This window comes from Lampetra fluviatilis, chromosome 28 (genome assembly GCF_964198595.1).
Source record: "Lampetra fluviatilis chromosome 28, kcLamFluv1.1, whole genome shotgun sequence".
Classification (NCBI taxonomy): domain Eukaryota; kingdom Metazoa; phylum Chordata; class Hyperoartia; order Petromyzontiformes; family Petromyzontidae; genus Lampetra; species Lampetra fluviatilis.
Window position 1 is genome coordinate 10,076,291 of NC_136302.1, and position 23,662 is coordinate 10,099,952.

Below are 23,662 nucleotides of genomic sequence, written 5' to 3' on the forward strand. Positions count from 1 at the left end.
CTAGAAAGTCAGCCACACTCCTACAACACCTGGCAAGCTTTGGCATCCAAGTGCTAAACGGGCACCAACCCTTACGCGCTTCTCAATTCTGATGTAATCCGAGCGCATTTCGGGCGATTTGGTCGAAAGACAATAGCTTTGCCCTAAATGTTATCCCGAATTTGATTACCGGCGTTCCGCCGTGAAATAAAGTGTTGATTGAGACCTCTCACGGAGCAGTGGGGACCCTCTGTGGTAGAGAATGGTCGATGAAAGTGAACGTCACAAAACTACTGGGATCCCTTCAAGTGACCTCTCGAACACAAATTAGTGAGCAGCACCTTCCAACCCATTATGAGAGTAAACGTTCAGAAATAAAATGTAACCAAGTGTGGCACTAAATCGAACGAGGTTTTTTTTTGTGTGCAGTCATCGGTGACCAAGGTTTAGGCAATCAACACAATATTTGAGAACCTGGTTTGATCACAGGCCTGGATATTTGACCTCAGAGCTTCTGGTTTGGTTGAATTCAGTGCAGTCTCAACTGCAGAAATCCTCTTTCCAGACATTAAGATTTTTCTCACAACACATTTGTAACTTACGATAATAAGATCGGTAATGTAAAACAAAAATACCGATGATCCTGTGCTGTGGCTAAGTCCATTTAACAACTCCCACCCTGCACACATATTCAAACTTTAGAACCACCATCATGAACAAATACTGCCTTAACACTGTCTTTCTGTCTTTTCCCCAAGTTCTCTTCCCAGGTACTGGGCCATTGGCATCATGGAAGGAGATGAACTCTCCATTCAGAGATCTTGAAGAGCAGTTGCATTACACCATTATTAAGAGAATGCCCTGTGGAAGGCGACATTACAGAACTACTTCTGAGACCCCTTCAAGTGACTTCATCCACACTGAAGTTGCTTAACTCTCCCACACTCCGTGCTATGGAGATGATAGCAAATGAAACGTGAAGGCGTTTTTTTGCGTGAGGTGATCAGGTTCGAAGCTTAGGTCATCAATAGCGCTTCACTTAGGAGCCCAGTTTAATCATGGGCCGGTGAAACCTGGATTCAACCAGAAGCGCTCTAACACGGTATCAGCCCCCTGAGCTGATACCGTGTAGCTTAGGGCCCCAATCAGCTCAAGGGAGCTGGATTTATAAAAAAAAAAACGGGGGGTCCACCAAATGTCATAAATTCAAATCCTATTAAACACATCTAATTAACATTTACATAGCTAATTAATCTCTAATCCCTCTTTATATCTCTTCTGTCATCTCACTTATGAGCTTATAAGTTGGAGACGGGGGGGGGGTAGCGAGGGGGTGGGCGGACACCGGTCAAAGGTAAATTTCAACTTAGGGCACTCCACTAACCAACCCTAACCAGCACCAGCACCACCACAATACAGAGCCTTCGTCTAATCACAACGGTCCTAAAGTGTCATCAGCCTGTGCTTGCACAACACCATGGCCAATGCCAGGCAATGCACGAGCCCCCCGCTGCATCGTAAACAACTTGGCAGTCGGCAATTCAAATCCACCGTAGCGCCGCTGGGTGGGAGTTGGGTTGGTGGCAGGGGGGATGGGGGGTGTAGTAAAGAAGAATGGCATTTTGATTTTGCCGCACCACATCGCCCTCCGCCGCCATGGTCGACTCCATCCGCACGCGCGTTCCGTGCACGGCGGTCGCTCGCTCACTCGCTCGCTCACCCCGTCCGTCCGTCCCAACTCCGGCGGTCAAAATTCGCGAGAGAGCGCGCGCGTGAAACAGTCGGTGCCGGAGCTCCCGTTGGAAGCGGCTCTCTCGTGCGCACGCACGCGCGGACGCACCGTCGCCTGGCGCCGCTCGATGCAATGATCGGGCGGCTCAGGGGCATTTCCTCTCCACGCACTGCTTCCCTCCCTCCTCGTACTCCTGCTTGGAAATCCACATCTGCTGGAACGTGCCCTTTAGGAGAGACGAGTGCGTCATTTTGTTAACACATTCCTGCGGAGGGAGCTGGTAGGAACGTTGGGTTGCTCGGTCAATGGCCAGGGTCAACGGCGGCGTGGTGTATTCCGCAAATATGCCCGACTGTGAGGGCGGGCACAAGCTGGCGTGAGTAGGTTAAACGTTGAGTTTTATAAGGGCACCACGGGGTGACCAGCCCCTCCCCACCCAGCCCCACCCCTCCCACCCCCCACCCAGCCCCTCCCCACCCAGCCCCTCCCCACCCAGCCCCTCCCCACCATCCCCACCCTCCCCACCCAACCCCACCCTCCCCTCCCCACCCAGCCCCACCCTCCCCACCCTGCCCCTCCCCACCCTCCCCACCCAACCCCTCCCTCCCCACCCAGCCCCTCCCTGCACGACGGACGGACACAATAATCCCCTTAGGGCTGGTGTAACCAGGAGGTTCCTACCAGTATTATTGTTGTTGTTGTTGTCACATCGGGTGGCAGGGCGGCCCAGTGGTAACACCGGTGCCTCGATTCCGGTCTCGGACACTTTTCTATTCGGAGTTTGTATGTTCTCTCACTGTTCTGCAGAGAGTGAGTGTGAGTGAATGTGATTGCGAGTGAGTGGAGTTCGTATGTTCTGCCCCCTGTTCTGCAGAATGAGTGGCGAGAAGTTAGCTACCTCGCCTGGTAAACAGGATTGTTGTGGGTTCGATCCCAAGCCTGACACCTGCTGTATATGTGGAGTTTGTGTGCCTCTCTCCCCCGTCGTCGCGTGGATTTTTCTCCGGGTCCTCCGGTTTTCCCCTCCACATTTAGAATTAACATGCGTTTAGAGTATTTGGCTGCTGTAAATTTCCACGTGAAAAGCCGCTTCGTTGAGCTACCACTTGTAGCCATGTCGCTTCTGAAAAGAGCTACATTGGCCAGCAGGCCTTACGTTGTAAAATGAAAAATTAAAGTTTATACTCTCTAGTTCTTTCGGTAAAGTCACGTAGATAGAAAAAATAATAAAAGAACACGACGTTTCGTTCGCAACATAAGCGTCCGTCACCTATCTTACTGGGAGGACGAACCCTTGTGTTGCGACCGAAACGTCGTGTTCTTTTATATATTTCTACCCACGTGACTTTACCGAAAGAGCCAGAGAGTATGGATTCCTGCAATCGCGAAAGCTTCAAATCAAGATGAAAATAAAAGTCTATAATTATGACATCGGGCGTCAGGGTGACGCGGTGGTTACACTGGGTGCCTCGGTTCCGGAGTCGGGCCCCTTTCCGTCAGGAGTTTGTACATCCTTCCCCTGTTCTACAGCGAGTGAGTGAATGTGTAAGTGAATAAAGCGGCACGACTCGGCTTCAGCAGTGGAAAAAACAACAACCTCGTGCTTGCTGAACCTCGCCGGGCTGGCTCCGAAACAGCGTCGGCGCGGCCGAGTTATGCGGTGGCAAAGAGGAATAGCACTGGTCAACACACTTTTTCTGTTGGAATACCTTATGCCAGAAAAAGTGTGTTGACCAGTGTTATATTACACTGGTCAACACACTTTTTCCGTGTTATATTACACTGGTCAACACACTTTTTCTGGCATAAGGTATTCCAACGGTTTTAATGTAATTTTAGGGTGCCGATTCCAAATCTGGTATCAGTTTTTGTCTATCACATCAGGTTTTTTAGATATCAAATATTGTATTTTCAATAAAAACTGCGGAAGAAAATGTTTAAATAAATGTGGATATCTACATAAAATGATATTATAAACACACTATCCTAAAAATACAGCACCATATTTTAACACTAAAGCAGTCACTGACTCGCAACAACTTGCAATCATAAGTGACAGAGTTAATTTCGGGTAAAATCAATGAAAATGGGGTATGCCGATAGCATAAAATGAGATGTGATAGAGCAAATCTGATATCAGATTTGGAATCAGCACCCTGAAATTAGTCTAAAACAGCTGCAAAAGTCCAGGCCAGAAAAAAATTTGTTTTTTTTTGTTGACCAGTGTAATTCACGGTGGGCTCTCCTCGTCTGGATGAAGCAAAGTTGATGACCGAATCGACGAATGAATCACTGCATGCTTCGTTCCACGCCTATCCCATTGAGTGAACATGGAATTCCCAATACATAATTTTGCATTTATTTTGCAAGGGAGACTGGGGGGGGGGGGTGCGGGGAGGGGGGGGGCGCTGCCACGTACCAGCGAGGCGAGGATGGAGCCTCCGACCCAGGAGCTGAAACGCCGCTCCACTGTGCTGGGGCTGGCAATGAGCTTGAGTCTCATGCTCTGCTCATCGTGACAAAAGACACAGATCCCCCCCCCAACTTCGTATAGCCTTAATATACTTTTGGGGCAAGTGCTTTTAGCGAGCACCGATGATACACACGTACAAAGATACACACGCAGGTAGGGACAGAGCGAGATACACGCGCTTATATAACAACAACAACCACCATTCGCCACTAAGTGGAGGTGACGTCACCACGATGCTTGTGCCAGGCTATGTGCACCTTGAGGCCACGTGAAGTGTCGAACGCCCGCTGGCAGGAGGTCACGGCGCAGACCCAGGTGCCACGGGTCGACTGATTGAAATGACCGAGATGAGTGGCTGATGCGCCACCTGTGCCCCTACTGTGCCAACTTGCTGTGCTTTAGCCACCCGGCGCTCTGCTTGTTGTTGTGAGCGTTGCTCCTCCGCCCTCCGTTGTTGTTGGAGGGCGACTGCCTCCAACTGCCCATTAGCGTCCTTCACGAGCCTCCTCCAAAGAGGCCGATCTTGATACCGCTGGTACCAGTCATCGGAAAGTCCACTCAGCTCCACATCCTCCTGTACCACATCAATCCATCTCCTCTCTAGCCCGTGCCGCGCCCGTTTAGCCCCCTCGATCCGACCGAAACACGCTTATATACACACAGATACACACACATACACAAGTATGCACACAGATATACTAAGATATATGGAGAGATACACAGAGATGCAAAGAGAAAGACACAGCTACACACTTAGACACATATAGAGACACACACGCACGCTGCTGACGATGATCACGATGATTACGATGTTATGGGATGAGGGCGCACAGACCGGCGGCGTTTTCTGTGAGAGGTCTCGGTTGAGGCGATCGGTGAACCCTTGGAGGAGAGTGTTTCCTCCCGACACGATCACACTCCCATAGAGACCCTGCACACACACACACACAGTTAGACACTACCACCATCACCACCACATCACCCGACACGACTACACTCCCATAGAGGCCCTGCACACACACACACAGTTAGACACTACCACCATCACCACCACATCACCCGACACGACTACACTCCCATAGAGACCCTGCACACACACACACAGTTAAACACTACCACCATCACCACCACATCACCGGCATCACTACGTCAGCCATCATCCGACACGACCACACTCCCATAGAGGCCCTACACACACACACGAATACAGCTCAACACTACCACCATCACCACCACATCAGAAACATCACTTCGTCAGCCATCATCCATAACAAATCACACTCCATAGAGACCCCAGGGACGTGCGGTCAGGGGAGGCAGGGGAGGCAGAGCCTCACCCTGTCATACTCCAATGAAAATAGCTGTTACGAAAAGTAAAAAAAAAGAACAATCAAATAAAATAAACATTAAGATTTTTCCACTGGTCTGTGTTATAAATGTAATTTCTGTACGATTCCAATAATTTTTTATAGTCAAAATCGCCAAATTTGCGGAGCTCCGCTACAAATGCAGGAAGAGACGAGAGGTGAGGCAGCGACGAGCTCAGCCTCCCCTCTGATTGCGCAACACCTCAGTAACTGGATGGAGCGCGGGCAATAAGCGCGTGCCTGTTACTATCTCAGTATGTCACCAATGTAATGTTTGTAGACCCCTTCATTTCATGTCCTCGCCTTCCATACTCAAGGTAACTTATTTCACGTATGTGTATAAAGATATTTAGGCTCGCTGGTCTCGTCATGAAACTGCAATGAAAAAGCACCAGGGGAGGCAGCTATCACATCTGCCTCACTTAGGGGGACGTGTCTAACACGCCCCCCTCAGTGAGGACACGCCCCCATCGTGAGGCCACGCCCCCTCAGTGAGGCCACGCCTCCTCGATGAGGCCACGCCCCCTCGATGAGGCCACGCCCCCTCGATGAGGCCGCGCCCCCTCGATGAGGCCGCGCCCCCTCGATGAGGCCACGTCCCCCTCGGTGAGGCAACGCCCCCTCCGTGAGGCCACGCCCCCCTCAGTGTGTGAATCTGGCAGACCCAGGCATTGACCTTACCGCACGTCACTGAGAGACCCTACACACACATGCGCGCATTCACGCAGCTCGACGTTACCATGGCCTACATCGCGCTGAGCGTGCGACGTGTGAGCGGGTACCGGTCGGATGTCGATGTCGCACATCCCCACGCTCGTGGTGACCACGTGGCTCACTCCGAGCATCGTGTTTCCCGACAGCCCCTGTGGTGACACAAACGTGCATGTCATCTTCTTGGTTCTTTCGGTAAAGTCACGTAGAAGGGAAGTAATAAAATAATAAAAACAAAACGTAATAAAATAATATAATTCTCACGACGTTTCGGCCACAACACCTGAGGACGGCTGCTTGCGTTGTGGCCGAAACGTCGTGAGAATTATATTATTTTATTACGTTTATTTTTATTATTTTATTACTTCCCTTCTACGTGACTTTACCGAAAGAACCAAGAAGATGAATCCCTGCAGTCACGAAAGCTTTAAATCGAAACGTGCATGTGTGTGTACACGCGCGTGTGTGTGTACACGCGCGTGTGTGTGCACGTGTGTGTACACGTGTGTGTGCTTGTGTGTGTGTGTGGGGAGCGGTAGTGCAGCGGTTAGCGCGCTGCAATACTAACCTGGCGACCCGAGCTCGATTCCCGCTCGTAGGCCAACACCTGTGACAATTATCTGAACCAGTCATGGGCCTCCCCTAGGTCGACTCAGCCTCAAAATGAGTACCTTGTGCGGTGTGTAAACATCGCCACTGGGGAAACAAAGGTGGCCGGGCGTGGTTCTGGTCACCCACCCCATCGTGTCCCGTACCAGCCTTCATAGGTAATCGCAAACAGCGCTTTCCCCAACAGTCTGTTAAGGTTATACCGGGGATCTTTGTAATTGCCTTTATGTGTGTTAGTATGGCGAGTGGTTGCGCAGTGGTTAGCACACCGCACAATGAGTCAGGTGGCCAGATTTAGATTCCTGCTCACGACCAGTAACAGTGGGCAATATCTAGTGCTGTGCATAAACATCAGCATTGGGGGACGAAGGTGGCCGGGCGTGATGCTGGCCAACCTCGTGCACTGTGCTGGCCTTCATAGGTGCATGCTAACATACCTTGCCCTAACAGTCTGTTAAGGCTAAAGGGGGGGATCTTTGTCTTTTTTAGTAAGAACACATCGCGATCATTGTCATCATCCATCGGCCGTTCATTTAATGAAAATTGTTTGGATGGCCGATAGAGAGGACAAAGATGAAAACATCCTCCCAAAAAACCTTATTCTACTTGTGAACAGGTTCAGCTTGAACCTCATTCATCCTCTGCCCAATGCCAGGCGTTTGCCTCAAAATTCCTCCATACGACCTTGAGTCTTCTTCTTTGTCTGCAGCTCACCGTGATGACGATGAAGATGATGATGATAATGGGGACGATGATGGTGATGATGACGATCGTGATGACGATGAAGATGATGATGACGACGATGACAATGACGACGATGGCGATGATGATGATAATGATGATAATGGGGACACTGATGGTGATGACGACGATGATGGTGATGCTGACGATCGTGATGACGATGACAATGGTGACGCACCTTCACGTTGGAGGGATCAAAGAGTCCCTCGGGAATCTTGAGGCGCTCAGCCCCAAAGTCGCAGTTGTAGCCGTTGGTGAACTCATAGTGCACGGTCGGCATCTGGGCGGCAGACCTGGCATGGCGAGGGGAGGAGGGGGGCCATAGAGGGAGGGCATGGGGGGGGGCACAATGAACGGGGGGGGGGGGGCAGACTCACGTTACCAGAGGCACGCAGAGGTCCGGATGGTGGGATCAGGGTTGGGTTTGGGGTGGAGAGACGGATTTTTACTGGTAGGAACGAAGTGAACCAGCCTACAATAGATTAAATCGTCCGTCCGATGTCCGATTAGGTGTAGCAACATCGCCCCCTACTGCAAACACTTGGCAGGACCCTACAAAAACCTTTAGACTCAGTGAGGCTTTCCTGGCTAAACAAGTGTAACATTCCCTTATAATTCCCTGAGATAGTTTTTAATTAAAACATTTAAATTAAAAATTAACTCACAGCGGCCTAAAGCCTACAGCTAGGCCTAAAGCCTAGAACTAGGCCTCAAACTCTCCCTTCGTATCGTACCCCCGCCATTTCATTTTATTTCATTTTATTATAGCCATTCATTTGTTCGTTCCTACCAGCCCACCCCGCAGGGACCTGTTTAATGGTCGCTCGCCCTTGAAAATCGTCGCCATTGTTATAATAATAATCACCATCATCAATCATCATCATCAGCCAATCACTCTCAACTGTGGCCACCTGGAAGCCATGGCAACATAGAACGACTCAATGGGCCGATTCGCAAATACGAAGGAGGAGGCATCGCCACACCACCCCGCTGCCCCTGATGCGATTCTCTGGCTCGTTAAACTGAACTAAAACGATAAACATTTATTTTATTTTACCAGCTAAGGCCCACTGAGCTATACGGCTCTTTTTCAGAGGCGACCTGGCCACAAATGATAGCTCAACGAAGTGGCTTATCACGTGGAAATGTATAGCAGCCAAACACTCTAAATGTGTGTTGATTCTAAATATGGAGGGAAAAACACGAAGGACGCGGAGAAAAATCCACGTGACCACGGCAAGAACGTGCAAACTCCAAATATACAGGCGTCAGGGTCAGTATGAAATCCACGACCCCCTGTATACCAGGCGAAGTAGTTAACATCTTGCCATCATGGCACCCTCCACCTCCATGTTAGATTATAGTTGTTGCTCAACATCAACAGCAGCCATACGCAGAAGAATACAGGTTTCCCTCGCTTAGCCGCTTCCGAGTGAATTCAAACTGCATAATATAGTGAATGTTGGGTAGAAACAGGTGATCCGCGCATACGCGAAGTCGCGCAAAGCGAACCCGGAGAGAGCAAGGGGAACCTGTCACGTGAAAATATCGACCGGGAAACGTTCTCACTGCTCGTCGTAGGGAGAATCGGAAACCTGGAGCACCGTCGCTTGGAAGTCCTGGATCACCTCCTGTGCGGGACGAAAACGGCGACACGACATTGAGACACGTGACGACACACAGGGTCTCAATGAACCACGTGATTCCACACAGGGTCTCAATGAACCACGTGACGACACACAGGGTCTCAATGAACCACGTGATGCCACACAGGGTCTCAATGAACCACGTGACGACACACAGGGTCGCTCCCGTGCAATGGAACGCATCCTGTAATCAAGCAATGTGGAGGAATGGGCTCGTGAATCATGTCCACTGTGTGATGTGTGGTGCGTTCTGTGCGTTGCGTGCCCTATGGTGTGTGTGCTGTGTGTGCTCTGTGCGATTTGTGTGTGCTGTACAGTGTGTACTGTGCAGTGTGTACTCTATTGCGTGTGCTGTGTGGTGTGTACTGTTTGAAACCACATTCCAATGTGGTTTCAGGCGGTTCTGCATAGATGCCATATTTTCTGCCAGTCTGCTACAGTAGAGGTGTAGGGAATTCCAACAGGACCTACATCTCTGCTTTATTGACCTGGTAAAGGCCTATGATACCATCAGTAGGCCTGGGCTCTGAGTTGTTCTTCGTGCTTTCGGAGTCCATGACTCTCTGCTCACAATCATTAAGGACATTCATAATGGTGAGCAGGCCCAGGTAAAACTACGTGGCCGGGAGTCAGAGTCATTCCTTATTCACCTTGGGGTGCAACAGGGATGTCCCCTGGCTCCCACATTATTTAACATAAATTTCGACCACGTAGATTGTGAAGCCTTCGATGGCTGTACCAAAGGAATGTCCTTCTGGTACAGATAAAATTCGAGGCTAATCGATGCCCGGGTGTGAATGGTTCCCTATTGGGCAACCTTTTATGTATGCAGATGATCTGGTGATTGCTGCTCACTCAAAGGAGGAGTTGGAGGTGCTGCTGCTGAACCTGGAGCGTACCACTAAGAGGTGGGCCCCAAGCACCTGCCTGGGTATTTTGTGCCATCAGACACTCCACACCCACAACTCCCAATTGGTGATGGGGCAGTTGTGGAGAGAGTGGAGAGTTTTCCATACCTGGGCAGTCTGCTCATGACCTGCTCCGGTTTCACAGCAGAGGTCACACTTCGAATCAGTCGAGCGGTATTATCTTTTCATCGGCTGCGTAACGCTGCGTCGAAGCCACCTGGTCTGTCGCTCCACACAAAGCTTCGGGCCTTCTCGGCCACGATCATGCCCTCCCTTCTTTATGTTTGCGAAACGTGGACCCCCCTAATAGAACATCTTTGTCGGTTAGAAACATTTAGGTTGGCCTACGTACGATCCATCCTAGGTTTAACCAGGCTGCATTGTGTGAGGAGCTCAGAAATCCTTGAAAGATCTGGACATAGTCCCATCAGTGAGCTCCTCCGGCAGGCAAGGTTGCGTTGGCTGGGTCATGAAGCTCGCATGCCCAGACACCACGTGCCTAAACAGGTATTGTTCGGCCGGGCACGGCACGGGTTAGAGAGAAGATGGAGTGATGTGGTACAAGAGGATGTGAAGCTGAGTGGACTTGCCGATGACTGTTACCAGCAGTGTCAAGATCAGCCTCTGTGGAGGAGGCTCATGAAGGATGCTACTGGGCAGTTGGAGGTAGTCGCCTTCCAGCAACAATGGAGGGCAGAGGAGCAATGCTCACAACAACGAGCGGAGTGCCAGGTGGCTAAAACACAGCAAGTTGGCATAGTAGGAGGCACAAGTGGTGCATCGGCACCTGGGTCTGTCCCGTGTCCTCCTGCCAGAGGGCATTCAACACTTCACGTGGCCTTAACATGCACATAGCCTGGCACAAGCGTCGTGGTGACGTCACCACCACTTAGTGGTGAATGGCGGTTGTTGTTGTAATGTGCGGTACATGCTGTGTGGTGTGTACTGTGTGTACTGTGTGGCACGTGCTTCACTGTGTGTACTGCATGATGCGTGCTGTGTGGTATGTACCGTGCGTGCTGTGCGGTGCATACTGTGCGGTACTTGCTGTGCGGTGTGTACTGTGCGTACTGTGCTGTGCGGTGTGTACTGTGCGTACTGCACGACACGTGCTGTGCGGTTTGCACTGCGTGTACTGCGTGGTATGGTTGTCGTAGGACGCGGTGCCGGGCACTCACGTTGCACATGTACGTGTGCCAGGACTTGCTCACGGTCGGCAGCTTCTCCTTCTTCCTCCAGTTTGGGGGCGCCCCCTCCCGTACCGGCTCCTGCAGGTGACACCCAGGGGGTCATTGCAACGCTGCCACGAAAAACTATGGGAAAAAAACTATTTTTTTGTTTACCAGGTAAAGGCCCACTGAGCTATGTAGCTCTTTTTCAAAAGTGACCTGGCCACAAATGATGGCCCAACGAAGTGGCTTATCACGTCGAAAATCAGAGCAGCAAAAATGCTCTAAACGCATGTTTCTAAAAGTGGAGGGAAAAACCGGAGAAAAATCCACGCGGCCACAGGGAGAGAGAGAGAGAGACAAGCAAACTCCAACTATACAGATCGAACCCACGACCTCCTGCATACCAGGCGAGTTGGTTAACATCTTGTCACAGCGGCGCCCTGATGAAGGGTGAAGCGGGCTCAGTGGGCCTTACCTGCCAAAATGAAACGAGTTTAAGAGTTGAGTTTACCTTGGCGGCAATCTGGTAGGGCGGCGTGATCTCGATGGCAGTCTCCTGGAAGAGCTCGCGGCACTGCATGGTGATGAAGTCCCCGGCGAGCGGCGACTTCACGATGCCTGCGCCGAGTGGACGGACGGACACAGGAGTCAGAGAGACGGACACAGCCTCATCACCCACTAATGGAGAGAGTCCATTGATTCATGAATTCGTTCGCTTGCGCAGGTTACCGTTTCTTGACCGGGCGAGAGCCCCGAAGAGACTTACCGTCTCTTTCATGAACTCACTCACTCATTCATTCGTGTTGTACTTAATTTTGCCCAGTTGAGAGACCATTGACAATTACGATTGCATAAACTCATTCATTTATACACGTGATTTATGTATAACAGGTGAGAGCCAATTGAGACTGAGTCATTCATCTATTCATCTGTGCATTCTATTTACTAGGGGAGAGGCCATTTAAAACTAATGGCTTTGTTAACTCGTTCATTCATTCGTCAAAGTATTAATAACCAGACGAGAGCCCACTGAGATTAACCGTAAATTGCGTGCACCTATCCTGGCACGAGTGGCGTGTGTGCTCTCACCTTGCTGCAGGACGTATCCATCGTGCACGGGGATGGCGGTGGTGTGCGTCGCTCCGCTGTCTAGGACCAAACCCGTGGAGCGCCCGTTCGCGAAGCTGCGCCGTCGTCAAGGAGACACGAGCAGGGCTGCTTCTTCTATCCCATCATTGTCACCGTGGTCATCATCATCATCATCACGATCATCGTCATCATCATTGTAGTCGTCAACATCTTCATCATCATCGGCATCATCGTCATTATTATGATTATCATCATCGTCTTCGTCATCATAATTCGTTTTATAAATGTCGTCATCATGTTCTTCATTGTCATCATCATAATCATCATCATTATCATTGTCATCATCGTCATTGTCATATACATAAATGAAGCCCCATCTGCCCATTTGCAACAATGCCCTTTTATTCAGCAGGCAACAGCTCGCCGAGCCACACGAATCTTTACCACCCATTTGTCAAACGACTGCTGGGTCGTGGGCCTCCGGGCTCCAATCTGTAGCTATAACCACAGACCTAACCAGTGGAACAGAGGTCAATGTATCAGCCCGGTTACTGCTTGGCTGTGGCCAGGTTTCCAGCTGTTCCCCGTGGAGGGGTTGCGTGTGCGGGGGGGGGGATACGCGGAGAGTACGGCCGTCTTGCACAGGAAGAAGGCGGGGATGTTGTAGTGCTCAAACATGATCTCCGTGAGCTTCTCCCTCTTTCCCCGCGCGTTCCACTGCGTGCGGCACAAACGCAAGCCCCGTGAGATGTGACGGGGGGTGGACAGACGGACGCACGCGCGGACGGACGGACAGGTGGATAGGTGCACGCTGTGGCGCGTGAGCCGCTTATTGCAGACGTTCAAGATTCGAATCCGGCAGGCCTCCCTGGGTATAACCGCCGGCGCATTAACCGTAGATAGAGCTCCATCCACTACGCATTGGACGTTAACCCCCCCCCCCCCCCCGACGTTATTCCAAACGAGTGAGCCACTGGGCGCCGACGTCACAGCCAAATTTTGGCAAATAAAAAAAATTACCCACAAATTACTGCATTGGGAACACAATGCGAAACTCGTCCAGACTACGTCTGTGAAATGCTGCAAGAATTTCGCGAACACCAAATGTCTTACTTTATTATTGCTATTAGTATAACATACGGACGGATGGATGCAGGGACAGAAAAATTAATGGTCATGTGGACAATTTCGTCATATGTACTCCCCGTCAGAGGTAGACTCACTCCATAACCTCTCAATCTCTACATGGTGGAAAAAATACATAACTATACATTATTCAGTTTAACATGCAAGCTTTCACAACCAATATTATCCATTATAGAGGTTTGTGGGTTCGATCGCGTAAATATAAATGTGTCGTTACACCCGCCGCCACCACCCGACACAGCCAACTAGTAAGGTTTGTCACGTAAACAGAACGTGGCCAATTCGTTACTAGTACAGCCCACCGGTGTGTTGGAGAGTAAACCCACAACATTTACAATTCGAGTACGACGTTTCGCCAGTAATTACAACTAGCATCATCACGTGACAGCCAGAAATAAGGATAAATTCTCCTCTTTCAGTCTTAAATAGAGGGATAAATGTGATTTCGTCACCTGTGAGCCAATCAGGAGTTAAATGTCGATTTAAAGCTTTCGTGACTGCAGGGATTCATCTTCTTGGTTCTTTCGGTAAAGTCACGTAGAAGGGAAGTAATAAAATAATAAAAATAAAACATAATACAATTTCTATTTAAAGCTTTCGTGACTGCAGGGATTCATCTTCTTGGTTCTTTCGGTAAAGTCACGTAGAAGGGAAGTAATAAAATAATAAAAAATAAAACATAATAAAATTTCGATTTAAAGCTTTCGTGACTGCAGGGATTCATCTTCTTGGTTCTTTCGGTAAAGTCACCACGTAGAAGGGAAGTAATAAAATAATAAAAATAAAACACTAAATAAACAATTCTCACGACGTTTCGGCCACAACGCAAGCAGCCGTCCTCAGGTGAAAACCAGGTCTGTTGAGGCGACAGCGTCTGAATGAAACAGCACACGTGCTTGGAGCATCTATATAAGCTGGGTTGGAAGGGGGGAATTGTTTTATTATGTTTTATTTTTATTATTTTATTACTTCCCTTCTACGTGACTTTACCGAAAGAACCAAGAAGATCAATCAGGAGTTGTTATCTTTTTTTCCAGGAATGCCACATTTAGCCTCAAAACTCTTTTTTAGGAGTTTCTGCACTGGGATGTTTGGTTAATTCTATCTTTAAGAGTGGTTTTCGTGTGGAAGGCAGCTGGAGTAACCCAATAAGAAACCACAGCAAAAGGGAAAACACTGAAAGGTCTGCACAGATGGGTTCATCAACCCATTATGCTGTACCGGCAATAGGCTCTTGAGTGCTAAAATAACAAAAAATATCCTTAGCAGACCAGGGGGCGCCACGGTGGTACACAGAGGTCGTCGGTTCAATCCCGACCCTGACGCCTGCTATATATTTGGAGTTTGTATGTCTCTCTCCCCGTGGTCCCGTCGATTTTTCTCAGGGTCCTCCGGTTTTCCCCACCACATTTAGAAACATGCTTTTGGAGTATTTGGCTGCTTTACATTTCCACAGTATAAGCCACTTCGTTGAGCTATTTGTGGCCAGGTCGCTTCTGAATAAACACGACGTAGCACCCCTCCCTCTCGAATCCAATTAGTGCAGCTGACATGCTTGCATTGACGGATAAAAATCATTTGCGAGCTCTTTCGAAATGGTTTAACCTCTTGTTGCTGCGGGTCGGAATAAGTTTGAGTAGCGGGTCACGTTTTGTGCCCATGGGCCGCAGGCTTCTGATCCCTGGCCGAGACATGCGAACTACGGGCGTCGCCCACGTGCGTGACGGTCGAGGGAGGGAGGGAGGTGAACTCACGGGAGCCTCGGACATGAGCACGGGATGCAGCGGCGTCTCCGACTTGATGTGCCGGCGGTACGTGTGGTCGAGGATGGCCTGAAAGCTGTCCCAGTCCTCGACTGTTTTGTAAACGGAGGGGCAGACGCGCGCGGACACCGACGACCGTCGATGTTAAGGTAGTCGGAAACGAAAGATGAAAAGTGCGCGAGAGAATCGCGGAGGGGAGCGCGCTTGGAATTGTAATGGGAAAGAAAGATGAACACGTGGATTAGAGAGCACGACTTAAAACCACCATTTCGGTGCACTCAGATCTCGAAGCTCTAATCTCAGAGCACGACGCTCTAATCTCAAATCTCGGCACCCTCATCTCAGATTTCGACGAACCAATCTCAGATCTCAATGCTCTAATCTAATATCTCGACGCTCTAATCTCAGATCTCAACACGCTCATCTCAGATCTCGATGCTCTAATCTCAGATCTCAACACCCTCATCTCAGATCTCGACGCTCTAATCTCAGATCTCACCACGCTCATCTAAGATCTCGATGCTATAATCTCAGATCTCAACACCCTCATCTCAGATCTGGACGCTCTAATCTCAGATCTCAACACGCTCATCTCAGATCTCGACGCTCTAATCTCAGATCTCAACACGCTCATCTCAGATCTGGACTCTCTAATCTCAGATCTCAACACGCTCATCTCAGATCTCGACGCTATAATCTCAGATCTCAACACCCTCATCTCAGATCTCGACGCTCTAATCTCAGATCTCAACACGCTCATCTCAGATCTGGACTCTCTAATCTCAGATCTCAACACGCTCATCTCAGATCTCGATGCTCTAATCTCAGATCTCAACACGCTCATCTCAGATCTGGATGCTATAATCTCAGCTCCCGGCATGCGCGCCACCACCCCCCTCCTCCTCCAATCCCGGAGTGCCCGTCCCTGCCACGCACTCATGCCGTTCTTGAGCGGAGAGCAGATCTCGACGCCCTCGCGCGGCACGTGCAGGGCGTTGGTGTCGATGGAGTAGGTGCGCGCGGCGGCGGCGCGCTCCTTGCGCGTTGCGGCATCACCGTCGGTCGGTCCCGCGGCACCGTCTGCCTCGCGCTCGGCGAGCGCCACGCCCAGCGCCGTCGGGAAGTCGGCCTGCGCGAGACGACGGGGAGAGACAGGCACGCGAGCAGGCCGAGCAAGGATGCGTCGGCGGTGTGCAGTCAACATCGACACTCGGGAGACAAAGGCGGTGCTGGCCACCCACCACCTCGTGTGTCGTGCCGACCTTCGTAGGTGCGGGCGGCACTTGCCCCAAAAGTCTGTTACAGGCTATACGGGGGGGGAGGGGTCTTTGTCAAAAAAATGTTTTGAAGGTGATGAGAGTTGTTGTGCAAGTATCTCCATGGGCGTGTGATTGCTGGGTAATGGTGGTGATGATGGTGGTGGGAGGGAGCGAGTAATGGTCAGAGTTACGTGTGATTCTGGAGTGATGATGATAATTGTTCATGTTTACGTGTTGTTCACCGTGATGAGTACACCGCTTGGAGCAGTTACGCTGTTGATGGCAGTGATAATGGTGATGGTGTTCGTGGTGTTATCATTTGTGCTGGCAGAGCAATACAATCCTCTGTGGTAGAGAATGGCCTGTGGAAGAATAAATCATAGAGCTACGTCTGAGATCGCTTCAAGTGGCCTCTAGTCCACACACACAGTAGAGGGCAGCACTTTCCACTCTACATTTGAGAGCGAGGTTCGTCGCATTAAAGTCAAAGTGATTTTTTAATTCTCAGAGCTGACATTTAGTCAAATTTAGTGCAGAACCAAAATGTACTGTGATGGTGTTTTTGTGCGGTCATTGGTGACCGCGCTGAGATAATCTACTCACAAGACACGAGAACCCAGTTTAATCACAGTCAGCTGCCTGGATTTGAACCGAGAACCTCAACGGTGGCAGCACAGCACTATGACCTCCGAGCCACCCGGTCACCTCTTGTGCGTGTGAGATTTAAGTGTCCGCATGAGAGCGTGATTGTCGGGTGACGGTGCATGTGTATGTGATCGTCGTGGACATGCGGCGTGTGATTGAACATTTGTCCGCCCCAAGCAACAGTATTAATAATTTTGAGGCCAGTCACTTGCAGTAGCAGATGAAAAACGTAGCGTGATTTGAAATGGGCGCGTGATGGAAAAGTTGAAGATTATTTTACCTTGGGACAATCCTCCCCGGCATATCCAGCACGCACCGTGTACGATCCGATGTCAAACACAAGCGCTCCCACTTCGTCTGTGGAATGATGACAGCGAGAACAGTAACAACAACAACCACCACCACCACACAGTGAAACAGCAGCCTGTGGTGGTGCTGTCCCATTGGGGGCCCTGAGGCAGGAATGATTATGGAGGACCCCTTCCTTTCCATTTATAACATCCCAGTCGGATACCAGAAGGAATATAGACAAGTTAGATATCCAGGTCGCCTCTTATCCACGGCCATAAAACCCACGACCGCTATTATCCACGGCAGCTGTAGGGTCCGCGAAAACTCCAATTTTCTGCGGCCCTATTTAGGATTATTATTATCTGCAATTGTACCCATAATGCATAGCGAATGACTTCCTATTATTCACGTGGCAAATTCATTCTATTATCCCCCTGGATAGGAGGAGTAAACCTGCAATATTGGTGCCCATCTACATGACAGTACATAACAAGAGTTATCTACGGGTTTTTTGTCGTTGTAAATTATCTTGTTTTGCTTAATCAGGGTTTCAATTTGGGATGAAGAAATTGGCTCAAATTTTTTCATGAATCTGGGGGCCCTTGAGCTCTTAGGTCTCGCAGCGTTTGCTGAATTTGGCGAGTGTATGTTTGTCTTTTTACACATTTTATGCTGACTTCCTGGATTTTGTCCTCAATGCTTGGTGTAGTTTTGAACGCAAATCATACCTAATTACTGCTAAATCTGGTTGTGAGAATTGTTCCTCGACCCACCGGTGGCTTAGCTGGCGCACCAATAACCGAGCTCTTAAAACGCTCCAACACGTGACGTTTAAATCTTAATTTTGTTAGCTATGTCGGGTGGTGGGAGGGTCTTACGACACACATTTAGCCAGATCATTACGGGGCCTAACTCTCAACAAAAACAGTGAATCATCGTAAACATAACACACGCGGCTATTTAAGCGAGGACCGAATGGTTTGCTGCTTTGGTGGAATGAATAGTTAGCGCACAATGGACTTGCCCGTCGTCCAGAGGAGTACAGGTTCAATTCCATCTCCCGGCGTGGCAGCTGAAGCATTGAGTTATAGTACGTGGGTCCACCATGCGGATAGCCAATCGTCAGTTCGCGTGTGGTGGGGTCAAGTTTAAGTGCGTCCTCTTCCAACACCTCTGGTCAGTGTGGAAGTGTGGGCCAATTGCCCTCTGGAGCTCCCTCCGGTGGCGGCCCTTCCGCCAGCATTGGCGTGAGCAAGAAATTGCAGCGCTGCACCTCTACCTTTCTACTGTGTTTACCCGTAAGGTATCAGGGACCATTCATTGCAAAAATTTAACTTGGATCGATTACCTTTTTGGAATCGGAAATCGATTCTGAAAACCGGTTATCGTTGATCAACCCTCATGAATACATTGTCGTGGATGTACAAATACAAAGAAGACAAAGATCCCCCGTATAGCCTCAACAGACTGTTGGGCCAAGTGCTGTTAGCGAGCACCTATGAAAGGCGGAACGACACACGAGGGGGTGGGCGGCCAGCACCACGCCCGGCCGCCTTTGTCTCCCGCACCAGGTACTCATTGAAAGCTGAGTCGACCTAGGGGAGGCCCAGGGCCGGTTCAGATAGTCATCACTGGTGGTCGCTATGCCATATACGTATACATAAACATAAGCATTGACACATGTGCATAGACCGTACGCTTTATACAATTAGACGCGGTACATATAAACGCATACTGCATGTGTGTCCATCTGCTGTGTGTCTGCACACACACATATACTATAGAGCAGATACGCCAATCAATGATTCAATTACCCTTTTGTAATACACGTTCACCTATAGACCCTATTGCAAACACTTGGCAGGACCCGCCTGCAAAGGAGTCATGAGACTCTTGGTTAAACAAACGTTAAGAAATATACCCGTGTGTGTACACGCAGTTCGCATGAACCCATACATTTCTACGCATGCAGACTCATAGATATGCATACGCACCATGCGTACGTACACACCATTCATGGACAAAGACATTGATATTCACACGCATACATGCCCATATAGAAGACACCCATACATATCCAGTGAACATAAATATTGCACGCACACAGACCCATACATACACGCAAAAAGACATGGTCACATACATGCATGTACTTTTGTACATAAACGGATGTGTGTGCGTATACCAGACGACAAAGATCCCCCGTATAGCCTATAACGGACTGTTGGGGCAAGTGCTGTTAGCGAGCACCTATGAAGGCCAACCCAGCACACGAGAGGGATGGGTGGCCAGCTCCACGGCCGACCGCCTTCTGCGCTCTCCAACGCTGATATTAACACACCACATCGGGTACTCATTCAACGCTGAGTCGACCTAGGGGAGGCCCAGGACCGGTTCAAATGTTTTATCCGCCACCGGCAGGAATCGAACGCGTGTCGCTGGGTTCGCAGCCCGCTAACCACTGCGCCACCGCTCCCCCCACATGGCATACACCACACACAACCCGCATATCCTTAAAAAGACTGTATGAACAAGTACTGTTGAGCGAGCACCTTCGTACATTCACACACGCGCAGGCACGCACACACACAGCCGTGCAGAAACCCCCACCGGGTCGCTGTCCAGCATTTACCTCCTCCATAAACACCTCCGCTCATTCTGGGCAGCAGGGCAGCAGAGCAGGGGTTTTATCTCGCGGTCGCTGCCCCTTTATTTTGCTTCTTTCTCTCTGCGGTGCTCCCGTGTCAACCCCGCCACTGCCTATTGTATAGCACCTACTGCCGTGTGGAAGCTGTCGTATTCCCTACAGGATAGAACGGCGCGCGCCTATGGGTCCGTAAGCGCGCGTGCGTGCGTGTGCGCGTGTGTGTGCGTGTGCCCCATGCGTTGCACATCACACATCGCACACGACGCATACAAAATAACGCCGACGCTCTCTCTCACACACACACACAGCGCACGCATTGTCTCTTTGAAAATGTAAAAAACACAAGCGAACAAAATAATTGAGCTGTACACAGCGCAGTATTACGTTATATCATTAGTATTTACGAATGAGTTGATTTTTTTTGGCGAAATTAATGAAATCGCTGTAATGCTGCGAGGTCTTGTGTGATGGCTAAGCTGAGGTTGTTGCTGTTTTAGATATATTAAAAAATGTGTGTGTGCGCGCCATGGGCTGCTGTACGGCTCGTTTGCCGCAATGTTGGCCTCAATAATGGGAAGCGTGGGGTTTATTATCTATGGGAGGGGCTGGGAGACACCGGGCTCGTGTCCCCTACTCTCTCTCTCCCTTTCACTGGGATGACAGAGAAAGCCACGGGGATGTGGAGAGACGGAGAGACAAGAGAGAGAGACACCACTCCCGCTCCCCGCAACGCAGTGGTGGTGCTAGCACATCGGGGGGGTGGGGGGCTAATCTAAGCAGAAATATATTTTTTTGTTCACCCACCCTCCCCCCTTTCTTTCGATTTCATACGTTCCTAGTGAGATGAATACATATTGACGGCGGTGAGATATGTATCGAGATAAATGCGTTCGCGTGCTTAATGCAACTAAGATATTTTAATTATGGTATTAGCATTAACTGATCGTCGTGTTTATATGCCGCAACATTTGAGACGGCGTTTTTTGTGCACCTAATTTTGGTTTTTAAAATCTGGGGCCTCTTAGGATACTTGAGGCCGCAAGGTTTTGCTGATTTGCGTTTGCCTTCGCGCTACCACCGCCCACACGTCACGCCTGAGAGAAGCCCCCACGGTGTCCCCTGGCTGAGCCGGCACTAGGACACTCGTTTTGCTGGGGGGTGGTGGAAGCACGTGGGGATGGGAGTGCTGGGCGTAGCAGCCAGTGTAAGATGACGTCGCCGTGAATTTATGATGAGGGATTGAGTGGGCACCCTAAGATCTCGGGACCTCAGAGATTGTATTCTGCAAAATATTGACGACGATGATTATTAGGTGCGACTGATGGTGAACATGCTGATGAGTGAGATCATGACATTCCACAATCTCGCTCATATATTGTTTTCATCAATTGCACATCATAAACATGTTCATACAAATACAATCTTTGATTTATGGGCTTGGTGGACACGACGTTGAGATGGGAGGATTGCGTTCAAGGGACACTGTGATGATGTCATCGTGAATACATGATGATTTGAGTGGTGATCGTGGGTTCTCGTGGCCTCGCTCAGCATAATTTCCATCATCAAGAGCACGTGGTCATCATCATCTATTTTTTTTCCTAAGCTCACATTTCAAGATACTGTAAATTAAACAATTTGTTCATGGTGGTCGGTAAATACTCGTGGGGATGGAAGGCCTGGGCGTGAGAGTCAACGTGCGGATGACGTCACCGCAAATGTATTATGAATGGAGTGGTGATCGTGACGTTTTGTGATCTCACTGCGATCAGAGTGATGGTGAACACCAAAATCATCGTGAGATCACGAGATCTCGACACGATCACCCAATTCATAACGGCGGTGCTCGCGATCGGGTTCATCCTCACCGCATTATCGAGATTAATCACGCGTTAAACATTACTGATATTACGACGGTGATGATATTGTTGTCCAAGCGAGAGCAACATCATCATGATCATCATCAATACAATAACTAGATATGAATCAAGATTTCGCTACACGAGAAATCCGTGATGATGTCATTGTCATGGTGGTCACGATAATCAATTATACCGTTATTATGTCATCATTAATGAAATAGTTCATCAGAAACAAAATGTAATTAATAAATCGAGAGCTGGATTAATACCAGCTCCATTACATCATCATCAATACAATCACAATTAACCACAATCAATCTGCTGCAATAGTCTATGATTTATGCTTTTGATTAACATCTCAAGAGATTCGTGATTTTTCAACACTCACTAGCTCCTTCAAATTCACAATCATGATGAAGTGCGCTGCACATCATCAGCATCATCATGCCCCAATGATATTCCACTTGCTAAACAGCAAGACACGATTGTAAATTAATATCAGCCATGATCAATCCGCCACCAATATCTCACGATCCCGCGATGCAACAATACAGCCGTCAGCTGCACGAAAACCGATTTCATCATTCCATCTCCTGCGGATGACGTGAGCCATTAAGAATTAAATTACAATAAATAAAATATATATATATACGCAGGACCGCACTGCATCTTGTTTCAGTGTCTGAATGACATTGTGACAGTGTTTCTATTTGGGAGACCTGCGCTGTTTGTTATCAAATGCATCTTCATTTTATCATCATCAACCATCATATCATCACGTAGACATTTGCTGCTCAAAGCCCCCGAATTTCCCACCACGCACAAGCACGACCACCCATCATTTTCGTATTTCCCACCACATATAGGCGTAGAACCCAAAAGGTTTACATTTCCCACCACGCATAAGCAACGTCGCCCCGTTTGAGATTTCCTACTGCGCACAGGCGGTCACGCCTTTGACCGAATCAGATTTTTGATATTGGAAGGCTAAGCAGATTTTGGGCCTGAATATTGTACGGATTGGGTGACTGTATTTGCAGGCTTGCTACTGTGGTTGGGTCTGCATTGTGAACAGCAGATGGCATTGTAGCAATATCCATTATTGTACTGTAGTCTGCTCCCACGTCTATGTTGTTTAACGCCTTAGAATTCCCACAGCGCATTGACACGACCACCAACGAGACGTTTTTCACATTCTTCACCCCCTTACGTGCGCATCCGCGTTGGGAAATCTAAACCCTGCGTGCAGCCAACGCGGGGTTTCCCCAACTCGCGCACAGGGCTGGGTGAGACGGCGGGGGGAGGGAGTGGGGGGGAGACAAAGAAAGAGGCGGGGACTAATTTGTAGGCGTGGCTTAGCGCGCGCGCACCGCCCCCCCCCCGAATCTACGAAGTAAATAAATAAATAATTCGCGCTCCCTCCACCCCCCTTCTTAACAGCCCCGCCCCGCCCCTCACGCAAAGGCCCCAGCGCGAGGCGGGCCCGGGGGGCAAACTTGCCTCCTCCTGCCGCCGCGCTCGATACGGACTCTGTTATACACGCGCCTACCCGCCTTGGGGGCTCTCGTCAACGGCGGGCGCGAGGACCACGCCGCGTTGGGAAGCGCCCTCGGGGCGGTTGG

At 49.6% G+C, this 23,662-nt stretch overlaps 1 protein-coding gene across 1 annotated transcript; it reads right to left on the reverse strand.

Annotated features, from left to right (window-relative positions):
• Window positions 1-1,269: 1,269 nt before the first annotated feature.
• Window positions 1,270-20,493, reverse strand: LOC144942759 (actin-like protein 6B). Its single transcript, XM_078869650.1, has 14 exons — window positions 20,164-20,493; window positions 17,521-17,597; window positions 16,273-16,465; window positions 15,328-15,428; window positions 13,047-13,144; window positions 12,428-12,522; window positions 11,850-11,956; window positions 11,345-11,434; window positions 9,182-9,243; window positions 7,791-7,905; window positions 6,334-6,414; window positions 5,020-5,115; window positions 4,131-4,217; window positions 1,270-1,937 (listed from the first exon to the last, which is right to left on the reverse strand). The coding sequence occupies exons 1-14, from the start codon at window positions 20,186-20,188 to the stop codon at window positions 1,857-1,859; spliced, it is 1,308 nt and encodes a 435-aa protein (XP_078725776.1). The 5' UTR covers window positions 20,189-20,493; the 3' UTR covers window positions 1,270-1,856.
• Between the last annotated feature and the right edge of the window lie 3,169 nt (window positions 20,494-23,662).